Source organism: Talpa europaea, assembly GCF_964194135.1.
Source record: "Talpa europaea genome assembly, chromosome: 6".
NCBI classification, from domain to species: domain Eukaryota; kingdom Metazoa; phylum Chordata; class Mammalia; order Eulipotyphla; family Talpidae; genus Talpa; species Talpa europaea.
Window position 1 is genome coordinate 42,398,890 of NC_140072.1, and position 13,298 is coordinate 42,412,187.

At 39.5% G+C, this 13,298-nt stretch overlaps 1 protein-coding gene across 1 annotated transcript in view; it reads left to right on the forward strand.

Annotated features, from left to right (window-relative positions):
- MERTK (MER proto-oncogene, tyrosine kinase) overlaps window positions 1–13,298 on the forward strand; it is a gene marked incomplete at both ends in the record, with an annotated part of 99,867 nt that overhangs the window by 44,695 nt on the left and 41,874 nt on the right. Inside the window, 3 exons of the mRNA XM_084234324.1 lie at window positions 2,365–2,480; window positions 7,942–8,125; window positions 10,875–11,026. Of these exons, the coding sequence (XP_084090450.1) occupies window positions 2,365–2,480; window positions 7,942–8,125; window positions 10,875–11,026 (452 nt within the window). The remainder of the gene's footprint in view (window positions 1–2,364; window positions 2,481–7,941; window positions 8,126–10,874; window positions 11,027–13,298) is intronic.

Below are 13,298 nucleotides of genomic sequence, written 5' to 3' on the forward strand. Positions count from 1 at the left end.
GCGACCTTGGATGTAACACTTAACCTCTTTTGGCTTCAGTTCTGCCCTCTGTCAAATGAGGATAATTATAGAACCTACCAATATTTGAAGGTTAAATGAGATGAGGAAAATAAAGGCACTCACAACGTGCCTGGCACATGTCTTTGGTCAACATCATCTAGTTTAGTTCTACTTGGTCTGAGAAGAAAAGAGGCACAAAAGGGAAGAGCAGGTCAGAGACACTGTCCTCCCAGGTCCCATGCTCCCATCGCTCCTTGTAACCGCCCTCAACTGGTTTCTCTGAAGTGGGCTGTAACAGATGTTACATGTGTTTGGAGGCATGTAGTTTGGAGGTTCCCTGGGCTAGTGGAGATATTCTTTTATGGGATCAAAAGTATTTAGATCTAAAACTTGAAAAGAAAGGAAAACTGAAAGGAAATATTATCTTTTTCATTCCTTTCAAATCATCTTCTTTTCCCTCTCTCATAGAAATTCAAGAATATTTTATGTGTTAGTATTTGTTCTTAATTCAGATATTGAGAATCAAATATCAAACCATATTCCCTGTTGTCTTATTTTGGAGGAAACATCACAAGGGAAAAAGCAGAACATATTTAATAATGAACTAAAGGTTGGATAATCTATGGTAGGGATCTCAAAATTACAGAAGTTATACTTTAAAAAGATACTGATATTTAGTATTAGCATATCAACTAGATTAAAGGGTATAAGAGGGCATTTCCTAAAAGTTCATTGGAAAAAAAATGAGTAAGTGAAAAGTTATTACTGGAGGAACTGTATAACTTCCTTCATTACTAATCCCATTATTACTATTTTCAAAAGCAATGTTGGGAATTTCAGGAATTCACGAGTGGGCGTAAATTTAGAAAGACATTTCCATAAAGAATAAACATTTTAAAATTTAAAAATCTATAAAGTGAGATGCACTTCTTTGATTTTGTTCTTCACAAAGAATCTCAGCTAAGATTTTTTTAAAACAAATCCTATTTCCAAACCTGCTGTGGCTTTCACTTTATATCCAATCAACCAAGATCCTTTTCTTCTAATCTGTTATTAACGAAAGTATCTGTGGCCAAATTTTGATCTGGAAAGGTTGCTATTTTAGCACTATTCTACAAATAAGCTCTTTAGGGAAGTGAGTTAAACAAAATGCTGAATCCTTCCCATTCAACAAGCTATGTGTCTCCTAGTAAAACCGAAACTTCTAAATACGGTACCCAGTGGGTGCTTAATATAGTCCTGGCCCGCCTCCCCAACCCATCCTGCACCACCACCACACCTCCACAAATTACATACACATTGAGTCCTTCCTGCAGCCCCATGGAACAGTGCTATTGCCATCCTCATTAATAGAAGTGGGAACTGGATTTGGAGAGGGCATTAACTATGCCTGGTGCCAGACAGCCACCCCCCAGCCAAACTCCAGTGTCCTGTTGAGGGACATGAGCTCTGGGATCAGAGAGACCTGAGTTTATCCCCATTCCCTGATAGGATTATAATAATTATTAAACAAAGTACAAAAAATGCAAGCACATCATAAGCACACAAAAATAATAGTCATTTTTTGGGCCTCCCCTGATGGCACAGCTGTTGAGCGCTGGGCTGCGAGGCTGCCCACAGCCTCTGCAGTGCCGGTTCGTTCCCCGGCCGCCAGCGAGGGTCCCACCAAAAAAAAAAAAAAAGTCATTTCTTAATATGTGTATCATTGCTATGTAGTGAGAATTAAATTAGCACCAGAAAATAAGCTCCCCAAACTTCGGATCTTAGATTCTAATTGAAATAGCTGTCCTCATCCCATATGTAGCCAAGGTCATTAAACACTCTCTACAGGAGCCCCTCCCATCCCTGAAGCACATTCAGGTGGTTCCTTTACATGAACTGACTTTCACCTGTTTTCTTAACCTGAAAAGCTATTCACACACGTGTGTTTTCTCCCATGACACCCCACTCTTGTCAGCATAACTCACATTTAAAATGGGTCTCCCCCACACAGCCATTCACTCAGAGCTCCAAAAGTGCAGGACCAAGACTTTCTGTCCCCATTTGTGGCACTAGCACAAAGCAAGGTGCCTGCACACAGAAGCACTGTGAACATGAGCTCAGGGAAAGACAGGCACAGCTCTGCATCCTCTTTCAGCTAAATTCTCACTTCGTAGTGGCCTGGAAAGCAGGTCTGTGTTCCACACCTCTGACCCAGGAGGGCTCTCCAATCCCTGGATAGACAGGATGCCTTGTCTTTAAAATTTGTGTTTGGTTTTACCACTCTAAGAAATGGAAACGGGCTTGGTATTAATACATTTGTTTGGTAGCTGTGGCCTCCTGTGGCATATAATTGTATTGGGGTGTATGCGTTTATTTTCACAGTGATCCCCTCCCCACCAGCTGAAGTCAGAGTCTACAACACTACAGCACACAGCATCCTGGTCTCCTGGGTCCCAGGTTTTGATGGATACTCCCCATTCAAGAATTGCAGTGTTCAGGTAAACCTCCAGGGTGAAGGGGAGAGTGGCTGTTCAGTGCTGTGTGGGTCTACTTGATTTCTCTACCTCCTGAGTATGGGCACTGAGCGTGTTCAGCACCTCTGTTCAGAGTCCTTTAACTTACTCCCTGCTCATTGCCCAACACTCATGAACCCACTGAGGGTGTTCTGCGCCCAGGATGCTGCCTCCACCCTGTACATAGTCCAGGACTAAAGTTATAACATCTAAGACCAGGGAGAATTAATTCTTAAAATACAAAACACGTCTCTAAATGAGGACTGGCTTGTGAGCAGGAATTCAGAAAGCCAGTCTGTCTCCTTCTGCGCTGGTGACCACGAAGGAAAATGGGCAAGCTCAAGATGGGTTATCTTTGCTGTTGAAAGTAGCACCTTGGCCCATGGCTCCCAGGGAGACCTGGAGATTACAAGTTTTGCAGTCTTTACCCATTCTTAATAAATGACTAAAATTGGCATAGAATAGTGCTATAGGAAATATAGATTAGCCATCCTAAAATGTGACGTTGTCATGATGTAAACTCTGCTCTGAGTATTCATTTCATGAAATGGAAAGGATAGCAGTAACATTACTGATTAATGAATGCCCATATTAGCAGACATCATTTTACTTAAAACTCATAGCAGTACTGCAGGCTCAGAGCAGAGCATTCATGTAGCCTGTGAAAGGCAGAACCAGAATTCAAATCCAAAAAACTTACTTAGGACCATCTGCTCCTGTGTCTCAGGAGAGTCCTTGCAAGTGGAAGCAGGTAACTGAACACTGGATCATATGCTAGAAACATGAATACATTCTGCCCTGTACTCTATCACACAGTACAGTCAGGAATTGTTCTCAGTTACATAAATGTTGAGTCTGGGGCTTCTCTGGGGGCCTAGAGGTCAAGTCTCAGAGCTATTACCACTACAGCAAGAGATCTAATCCACACGGCACAGCAGACCTCTCCTGTCTCACCTGCTGCTCCCCTCAGCAGTGTATTTCAGTAGATCTGCCTGTTCTGCTCCCCACTCTGTCTCTGGTGAATCCTCTCACCACCACCCCCCCACACACACCCTTGACCTACATCCCAGTTCTTCTATGAAAAATAAATTTTTTTAATTAAATAAATGTCCAGTCTTATTAGTTTAAAACATGCTAACCCAACTCAGGACAGTCATGCCAACTCAAATGAGAAAAGTGACTTCCAAAGAATTTTATGTATTGACAACCAGATGTTTTTAATACCAAATGGGATTGATTTCTTGGCTCTTGTTGCCTCCTACTCTCATCTAAGAACTGTTCCTTCTCTGAAGAGTAAAACATGTATTATCCCCTAAATAGCCTCCACCCTTAACTTACCCTGCCACCCATAGTCTTACTTCATTCTTGCCGAACTTTATGTACAAACCTTCCGAGTACTGGTAAGTGTTAGAAATTCTTATTATGTCTATAAATTCCTCAATGGAGGCCATCATTTTTTAAAAATAAAAAACAAAACAGCTTTTTGGGAGACCTTTCATACAATAATATTCACTCATTTAAAGTACCCTCTTTTTAACATATTCAGTTTTTAACATATTCAGTGGTTTTTAGTGGACTTACGCAACCATCACCATTACATAATTGTGTCTGTGTTTGTAAATGATACGCGAGTGTATTTTTCTTGTGTGAGCTTTTTTTGCTTCTGGCATCAGGATGATGCTGCTCTTACAGAATGTATGGGGAAGTGTTCCTTCCTCTTCTGTTTCTTGGAAAAGTTTGTGAAAGATTGATGTCAACTCTTTAAATATTTAGTAGAATTCAGTGGCAAAATCATCTACTCCTGAACTTTCTTTGTGGAAAGTTTTTTCAATACTAGTTCAATCTTTGTATTTGATATATAGCTACTCGGATTTTCTATTTCTTCTTGAGTCAGTTTCGGTAGTTTGTGTGTTTCTAGGAATTTGACCATTTCCTCTTATCTACTTTGTTGGAATATATTTGTTTATAATATTCCATTATAACCTCTTTTTTCCTTTGAGGTTAGTAGTAATGTATCTTCTTTCATTCCTGATTTTAATAATTTTTGTCTTCTGTAATTTTTTTTTGGTCAGTCTAGTTGCATATTTGCCAATTTTATTGCTCATTTTATGAATAATAAACTTTTGCTGTTATGATTTTTTTCACCTTTTCATTCATTTCTGCTTTAGTCTTTATTTCCTTTCTTCTTTTTGCTCTGTCTTAGTTTGCTTTTTTCAAGGCTTCTTAAGGTGACAGATTAGGTAATTGAGTTGAAATTTCTTCTTTTTTAAAAAGGCATTTATACTTTACATTTTCTTCTTAGCTTGAGCTTTTGCAACTTCGCTGCATCCCATAAATTTTGGTATTTTGAATATTTTCTTTATTCATCTTAAGATTTTTGTCATTTTCCTTGTGATTTCTTGCTTGTCCTATGATTATACAGAGTGTGTCGTTCAGTTTTCACATAGTTATAAATTTCTCAAATTTTATTGCTTGTTAATATATAATATTATTCCAGTGTATTTGGAGAATATAGTTAATATAGTCTTACATCTTCTTATAGCCTAATATATGTTATATCTTGAAGAATGTTTCCTGTGCATTTGAGGACAAAGGTGTATTTGGATATGATTGTGTAGATTGTCCTATATGTCAGTTAGGTCAGACAGTTTATACTTTTGTTCACATCTTTTGTTTTCTTGTTGGTCTTCTGGCTGGTGATTCTAGTTATTAAAAGAGGGGAATTAAGGTATCAACTGTTTTGCTTCATGTATTTCAAGACTGTCGCTGGGAACAACTAGGGCTTATTTCCCTATATATGGACATAACTATCCCTGTATATGGACATAAATGAAATGGACCGGCCCTTTTAAAAACAGTTGCTAAGCTGCTTGAGGAGTCCAAGAGGACATGAAACTCTTTTCCACATGAAGATAGTTCATGTCAAAGAAAACGAGGGAAAGTGCTCCCCCACCTGCAGAGTGGATCTCAGGGTACATGTGAGGTGATGTAGATGTGAGTAGGATGGTCGGTAGATCTCAGAACAGCGGGTTGCCCCTGACGGTGAAAGGTGATCACATACAAACTTCCTTAGCCTGCTCTCTTTTCCTTTTCCTTGCTGGATGGCTCTGGCTCATGTGAAAAGTCATCCTGTGATTGGAAAATAGGATCTTATAGTCAGACATGGTTATTCTCTCTTTGCCCCACCTCAACCTTCCTTCACTCATTTAAAATAAGAATAAGAATAGTTGTTTACAAATTAAATTACATGAGTAATTTTGTGACATACCTATACATGTAATTATTTGGTTTTTTCCTGAAATTCAAGTATAATTGGGTGTGCTTTGTTTTTTCCTGACAGTTCTAGTGGAGTTAGTAAGGGCTGGCTCTAGAAGTTATACTTCTATATTCTGTTCATAAACTGTATTCCCTATTTTTGAAGGGACTAAGAAAGGTTTCATAGCAGGTGCCCAGTTCATTACAATTTTTAACTCTGACTTGGTAACAAATGAATGCTTTGGACAAGCTCCAAATCTATGCACTAATAGGACACACCCTCTCATTTCCTTTGGTCCTGGTAGTTCCTTTCTTCACCCACTTTTGGACTACATACTCCATTTCTATTTTTAACTCTCCCACATACTTCTAGCCATTTCATGCCCTCTTTTCCCCTAGGACCCACTGAGAAGGACTGTTATAGAAACCCTGTCTTCTTCCAGGAGCATGCTCTTAAGGAGTGTCCCTCTGGCTGGAAATGCTCCAGAAATTAGAGGGGGATGGAGAGCAAAATGTTTCCTTGACCCCAGTTTCAATGGTTGGTCACCAGGAAGTAGGTGCATAGTCTAAAGAAACAAAAAGTAATGTCTGCCAACAACCGCCCCCCCCGCCCCCCCCCCCAACAGATACGCACACAGTTTTTTGTTTTTCCTCTGGTGGCTCCTCAAGGCAGTAGGTGCTGTCTTGTCACTCAGTGTGGTCTGCTGGATCTAAGACATGAGACCGGGCCTTAACATCACCTTGTGATAAGCACTAGGGGGATAGAAATTCCAAACTATTTATTTGTGGCCCCAAGCCCTAAATTTCAAACACATCTCTCCTGAAATGACAGCATTGTCTACCCATATCCCATAATTGCAAGTCCATTATTATCAGGAACATAATTTGTGGGTTTAAGACTTTTTTTCCCCCAAATTGTTTTTGGTTGCTTCTGTTTTGTCCAAAACTATTTAGTTATTTCTGATTTTATAAGTATATAATACAGAAAATTTTAAATTTAAATTCTGAATTTTAAAAATGTAGTGGAGTAAAAGGAAAACAACTCTCCTTCATCCCCACTCCCAGATAGGAGGTGTGCATAAAGAAAAGGGTGGCAAGTTTGACCTAGACTAAAGTTTTGCTGGGAATCTCCCTCTTGCTTGTGCACACAAGGGATATCTAGAGAGGGGTGTGGAGAGACTGATGGAATTTATGGAGGGAAAAATGAGAACTCAGGAGAGCGCTGATATGTTTTAAAGAGATTTGGAGAAGTTTATTGGGTGAGAGGCAAATGATTCCTTTCTACATCTTCCTATCAAAAAAATGTCATAGCATGTATATTTTCTGTGTCTGCTTTTGAATTTATATTGAGGTGGATGTGGTAGGTAAGAATAAAGGACATGCAAAAATCAGCATCAAGATGAGAAAAGTTCCTCCTGTTAAATAATGAAAAGAATGCAGATTTGGGGAAAAATCAAGTATCCCATCTACAAAGGAGAAATGTTTTTTTTTTTTAGATTTATTTATTTATGAATACTAGAGCTGGGGTACAGGCCAGAGATGGGGTGGTGAGAGGATTCACCAGAGACAGAGTGGAGAACAGAACAGGAAGATTGTCTGAAATACACTGCTGAGGCGAGCAGCGGGCAAGACAGGAGAGGTCTGCTGTGCCATGTGGGTTGTTCCCTGGCCGGCCGGGGACTGAACTTGTGCTACGGAGGCTGCGGGTTGCTTCATAGTGCGGTGCTTTACCCTTTGCACCACCAGGGAGGCCCCGAGAAATGGTTTCTTGAAGGGACCAGATAGTAAATATCTTAGACTTTGCCACCCCCTATAATATCTATTGTCTTTGTTAAATATTCTGTGAAACAAATCAAGAACTGAGGTGGTTCTGAGAGAGGAAAGGCTACTTTAATTTATTTTTTAATATGATGTTACAAATTATAATTATTACAATTATTTGCTGTAACTTGCCATAGTGAGAACATTAATTTGAAGTATTTTCCTCAGGTCCTCAACTGTTGCTCAAGTAGCATGAATAACACACACACAGTAATGCTGGTAGGAAAATCTGTGTGTGACCTGAGAGGAAATAGGTACTTCCCCGCCTCCCTAGTGGAGAGGAAGGACCACGTGCACTGAATACGTGAGTGCCCACAGCTACATCCCGCCACCTTACTAATGCTTTGTCCACAATTTACTCTTAATGTAGGCCAAGGAAGTAGACCCGCTGACTAATGGCTCAGTCATGATTTTTAACACCTCAGCTTCACCACAATTCTATCAAATTGAACAGCTGCAAGCTCTGGCCAATTATAGCATCAGTGTTTCCTGCATGAATGAAATCGGATGGTCTACACTGAGCCCTTGGATTCTGGCCACCACGACTGAAGGAGGTAATTCCTGGGGTTAGAATGAATATTGCCCTGATGACATGTTAACTAAACAAATCCTTCCCAATGGTCTGGTTTAGAGATTTGAGTTTTGCTTTGCTTGGTCTTTGTCTCTGGAGGAGAAACTTATTGAGGTGGTTAATGAAAATGAAAAAGAAGATAATTCCTTCTGTTTCAGAGCTCCCAAAATATGTGGGTCCAGAGACCTTCTAGAAGAAAGAATTCATCAGGGTGTTTTGGGTGAACCAGGCAAAGTTTATTAAAAGCTCATGCATGAGGGAAGCCCACACTAGGAAGGATGATGCTACTATGTGTTCTATACCCAGTCCTCCTTGTGAAGGTGACTAAACTTCGGCAAGAACCTACTGTGTGCCAGAGAAATCATTAGACTTCCCAGTCTGATTGATTAGAATAGGTTAGAGAACTATTCTGAGCCCTGACTGAGGCTCACACACTAGAAATAAAGAATTATCTCTAGTTCTTTCAGGTGGTTCTTTTCCTGTTTTCCTCCAGAATCATCTAGTGATTCCATTGTCTTCTGAGCATTGTCTTTCTTGCTTTACTCCCTCATTTGCATGAAAAACATCCTCAATTGGCTCCTGAGAGAACATGTGTAAAAAAATACAAACTGTCACAACTTACATGTTATTGTGTGATACTGGACTGATAATTTTTCCTAGTATAGAATTTTACATTGGAAATTATTTTCCCTCAAGATTCTAAAAGCATTTCTGCATTGATTTTTAACTTCATAGTTTTGAGAATTCTGAAGAACTCTGGTGCTTGTATTTTCTAGGTGAACTACTTTTTAGTTTCTAAAGATATCTTTTATAATCATAGTGTTGTAATGAGCTATGAAGTGGAATTTGTTTCAGTCATTATCATGGGTGATCAGTGGCCTTTTCAACCTGGAAAGAAACAAGTGCTTCTGTTTTGAAAATTTCTCTTATGCATTTTCTTCTTTGAAAATGTTCCATATTTTTCTTTTCAGAAATTATATTAAACAGCTGATGGACCTCTTCAATTGCTTTCTCAATTTTCTTTTTTCAAACTGACCTCTTTGACTTTTTATTCTACTTTCTTAGAGATTTACTTGATTTATTTCTAATTCTAATGAATATTTTATTTTACTAATCATATTGCAATTTTCAAGAGTTTTCTTGAAATTCTTAGAATATAAAGACACATTGAGTTGGCTTTGTTTACTCAAAAATTCTACAACAGATTACAAAGTATATGACTCATAGGCACAACTTTACCTATATGACATTCCCTAAGCTGAAATTCATTTAACATCATGATTGCTGTTCCTGAAACCTCCCCTAAATACAACTACAGGCACTTGTGCATTATCACAAGTGTTTTAATTTCTTCTAAATATCAAATACTTATTTTTTCATTTCTAAAATGGATCACAATTATATCCTTTTTTGCAATTTGGTTTTTCCCCCAGTAGATATTTTTCATATCAAAATACCTAATCTACTTAGTTCTTTTCACTGTTAGTATTGCATTGGAAAATGTATCAAAATATATGATGATTTTTGGCTATCACATTTATTCCTTTTTGTTGCTATTATGCTTTAAGGACAAAAAATCCTTATAAATCTTTATAAATAAAATACAAAATAAAAGAGCATATTATTTTCAGTTTTAATGGAATAGTCAAATTCCTTCTTCCCAGATAAGAAAGTACCATGACGTTGACTAGTTTCCCAAATTATTTTATGGAAATACATACATACATATGTACATTCATATATACACTCTTTTTCTTGAGTGCTGTTCCTGTGACCTTATGAGGGTATTTTTTGCCATTTTGACATAAAGGGGTACATGACTTGTGTAGAATTTACTATAAACTAGAGTTTATCTTCTAACTTTATTAATATTTTATTTTGCTTTTCATATTGTTAATTTTAAGAATAGTATTCTACATTTTGCCATCTCAATAAGTAATTAACATTTGACCCTCTGATCTTCAATAATGAAATAACAGTGAATGATTGATTGATTGTTCCCTGCTTGGACATCTCAAACACATAGAACCAATCTCCTCAGCCTTGTTGAACTCTCTACCCCAAGGGTTTCTTTTTTTTTTCCCCCCTTGGTTATAACATTTTTTTTATTCAGTTCAATTTTATTTATTTTTATTTTTTACATCATTGTTCATTTTTAAACAATATTTGCTTCCCCCACCCCCTCAGGTGTCGTCCCCATAGAGTTTCCTTCACCAATGCACCCGTGCACCATCACCTCAGTCCTCTGTGCTCCTCCCTCCGTCCCTCCTCTGATTCCTCTTCCTCCTCCTCCCCTGCAGGATGTTTCTGATTTATAATTGTCTGTTTTTGCTTTGTTGTGTTTTGTACTGTCATTTTTTTTATTTGTTTCCCCTATATTCCTGCTCTACGTGAAACCATCCCATATTTGGTTTCTATTGGGAAACCCTGTTGAAGCTGTGTCTGCTTTGCTTCCCTAACAGGAGTCCATGAATTTCACCCACCTTCTTCCCTCCCTTCCTCTTATTTGTGATTTCAGTTTGAAAAGTGCTTACTTATACAAACAAACAAACAAACAAAAACCTCACTGGTCTTAAATTGAAAACAGAGTGAAAATATGCTACTAATCTCAGAGTCATTTGAGTGATTTTTCACAGAATGTTCAAAAACCAGACATTCAAAACCAGGAAGAAAACAAATCTCTGTGTGTTTTTCTCTGGGTGCTTCAGCCTTCCCTCCTTTTTCTTTTGTAGCCCCATCAGCAGCACCTTCGAACATCACTATGTTTCTGAATGAATCTAGTGATAAGTTGGATGTCAGATGGATCCAGCCTCCAATTAAGCGGCAGGAGGGGGAGCTGGTGGGCTACCGGATATCCCACATGTGGCAGAGTGCAGAGACTTCCGTAAGTCTAAATCCCAAAGGCTGTGTCTTTGCTTTGATTTGATGATTTAAGACTGTTTCAGAAGCTTTCAGTTTGTGGTGAAAAAACCTGGTAAGACTGAGTTAGGCAAGCACCTTTCAGGGAATACGAAAAATATGAAAAATAGCAATCCCTGTCAGCCACAAAGTTCCAAGGATCCTTTGGGACTTTCTCCACTCACTCATCCATCCATTCATTTACTTATCCAGTGAATGTGTAGAGAACTTATCCTCTGTTATCACCTGGTTCCTGCCTTCAGGAAACAGACTTTTGTAAGAAGACAATGTGTACTACCCAGATAACCAGAAAAGAGCAAGGGACTACAGGGTTTAGCAGTCCAGCAATTGATAGCCTCTTGGAAACTTCAGAGGATGGTTTTCTGAAGAACCTCAGCCTAAGAGAAAATGGCAAGAAGCAACCAGTGTCCAAAGCAGAGGGCTAAGCAAGCAAGCAGGAAGGCTTGTTGGTGCGGCAACATAGTGGCCAAAAATCGGACACAAGGACAACACTCAATGGACCAGAATAAGGCTGTTTACCAGCCCCTGCATGGCAGACCTCAAGGGCATCAGCCTGTGGCACAAGTTCCCTGTCCGCAGGCTCCACGATGCTATGCAATGAGTCCAGTTAGTTTATTGTACCTCTGAGGGTCTCAGAACCAAAAACTTGGCCCTTACGCAGCAAGGAGCAAATTTGCAATTTGGGGGCGGTGGGGATAGGCGTGGTGTGTCCGTGCAGGTGCTGAGGTGAGAAGCTGCACCCCTGACCCACAAGCCTGGGCTCTGTGTGGGTACATGGTGTTCCTGCTGCAGCCACTTGACAGACTTCATGCCTTTGTGACCAGCCCACAAGTGGCTCAGGCTCAGGGGATGGACAGGCCTGGCTGTTTTGCATGCTTAGCCAGGCTGCATACGATGCTTGGGCCCATGGCAGACTGCCTGTGCTTGACCTGGGCTTGGAATAATTTGAACAGGTAAAGGTTGAGGCATTTCAGATGGGAAATGATAATGTGAGATGGCGTAATTTAACAGTTTTGGGGGAATGTGACTCAGTCAAAGGCCTGGAACATGAGTCATGGGCCAAGTATGCCAGGATCTGAAAGTCAGGCCAAGATGTCAGGGAGAATTTGGCAGATGGCAGGGAGCCAGTAAAAATCTTGAACCCAGGAGTACCATTTGAAAGTTAGCTGTTATGAAGATGACTTATTAATTTTATTCTTTTACAAATGAGAAAATTAAATTTATTGAGAAGTGTAACCTTCACATCTGCCTTTTGGCCACCCAGGCATATAGCCAGCTGCCCAGGTAGCTCAGCAGCTTGCTCCTGCCACTCTCTGAAAAGTGCCCTGAGGATGTATAGAAGATGCTGGCCTGGATAGCACCCCCACCATCCCCATAATATGATTGGCCATTCTTTTAATTTAAGAAAGAATTTAATTCCATTTTGCTTGACATCACGTTTGGCAACAGTCATCAGACTTTTTTTGTCACAGGACCCTGTCACTCTCTTAAAAATCATTGCATCTCCTGACAACAGAGTGGTGGCAACCAGAGGAGAAGGGGGTAATCAGACAAGTAGAAGGGATTGGGTGGTGAATAGTGAATAGTGACTGGACATTTGGGGATACGCATGGTTTGTACGTGCAATTGCTGAGGTGAGAAGCTGTACCCCTGACCCACACAGTGTTATAAGTCAATATCACCTTGATTTTAAAAAATGTTATTGAGTCTCTCAGCTTTGATTGATATGGGTATATCTGTTCATATTTTCCATATTCAAAATTAAAATAGTTATACATTAGTTCATTTTAAAAGGGTAATAATAAGCCCAGTACATATTAAGATAATCAGTGCACTTTAGTGAAAACCTGTATTTTCCAAAGAGAAGTGCACTGATTGTGATAAGATATCTAGGGTGACATGAGAGGCAGCCTCAGCCCTGAAGACAGCCTGCTGTCACCCATGGGCTTCATCAGTAGAAATCAGCAGGGAGCTAAGTATTTCTTGTTCAAGACCTTCTTAGGTAAACTTATTTCCCCAACTTACCCCCATGGACAAAATGGCCCTTTGAAGAAAAATATTTTAGGGCTCTATATTTCTTTAACTTTTGAGGAAATAGACCACCTGATTTAGAATGATCCCTAATCATTTTCTCACATATATATCCGGGGTCAGCCATGGTGTGGACCTAGAAAGCAATGTGCCATATACCCTGAGTGCACATGTGGCACTGTGCTCTGGCCATAAAAGCTGGGAAC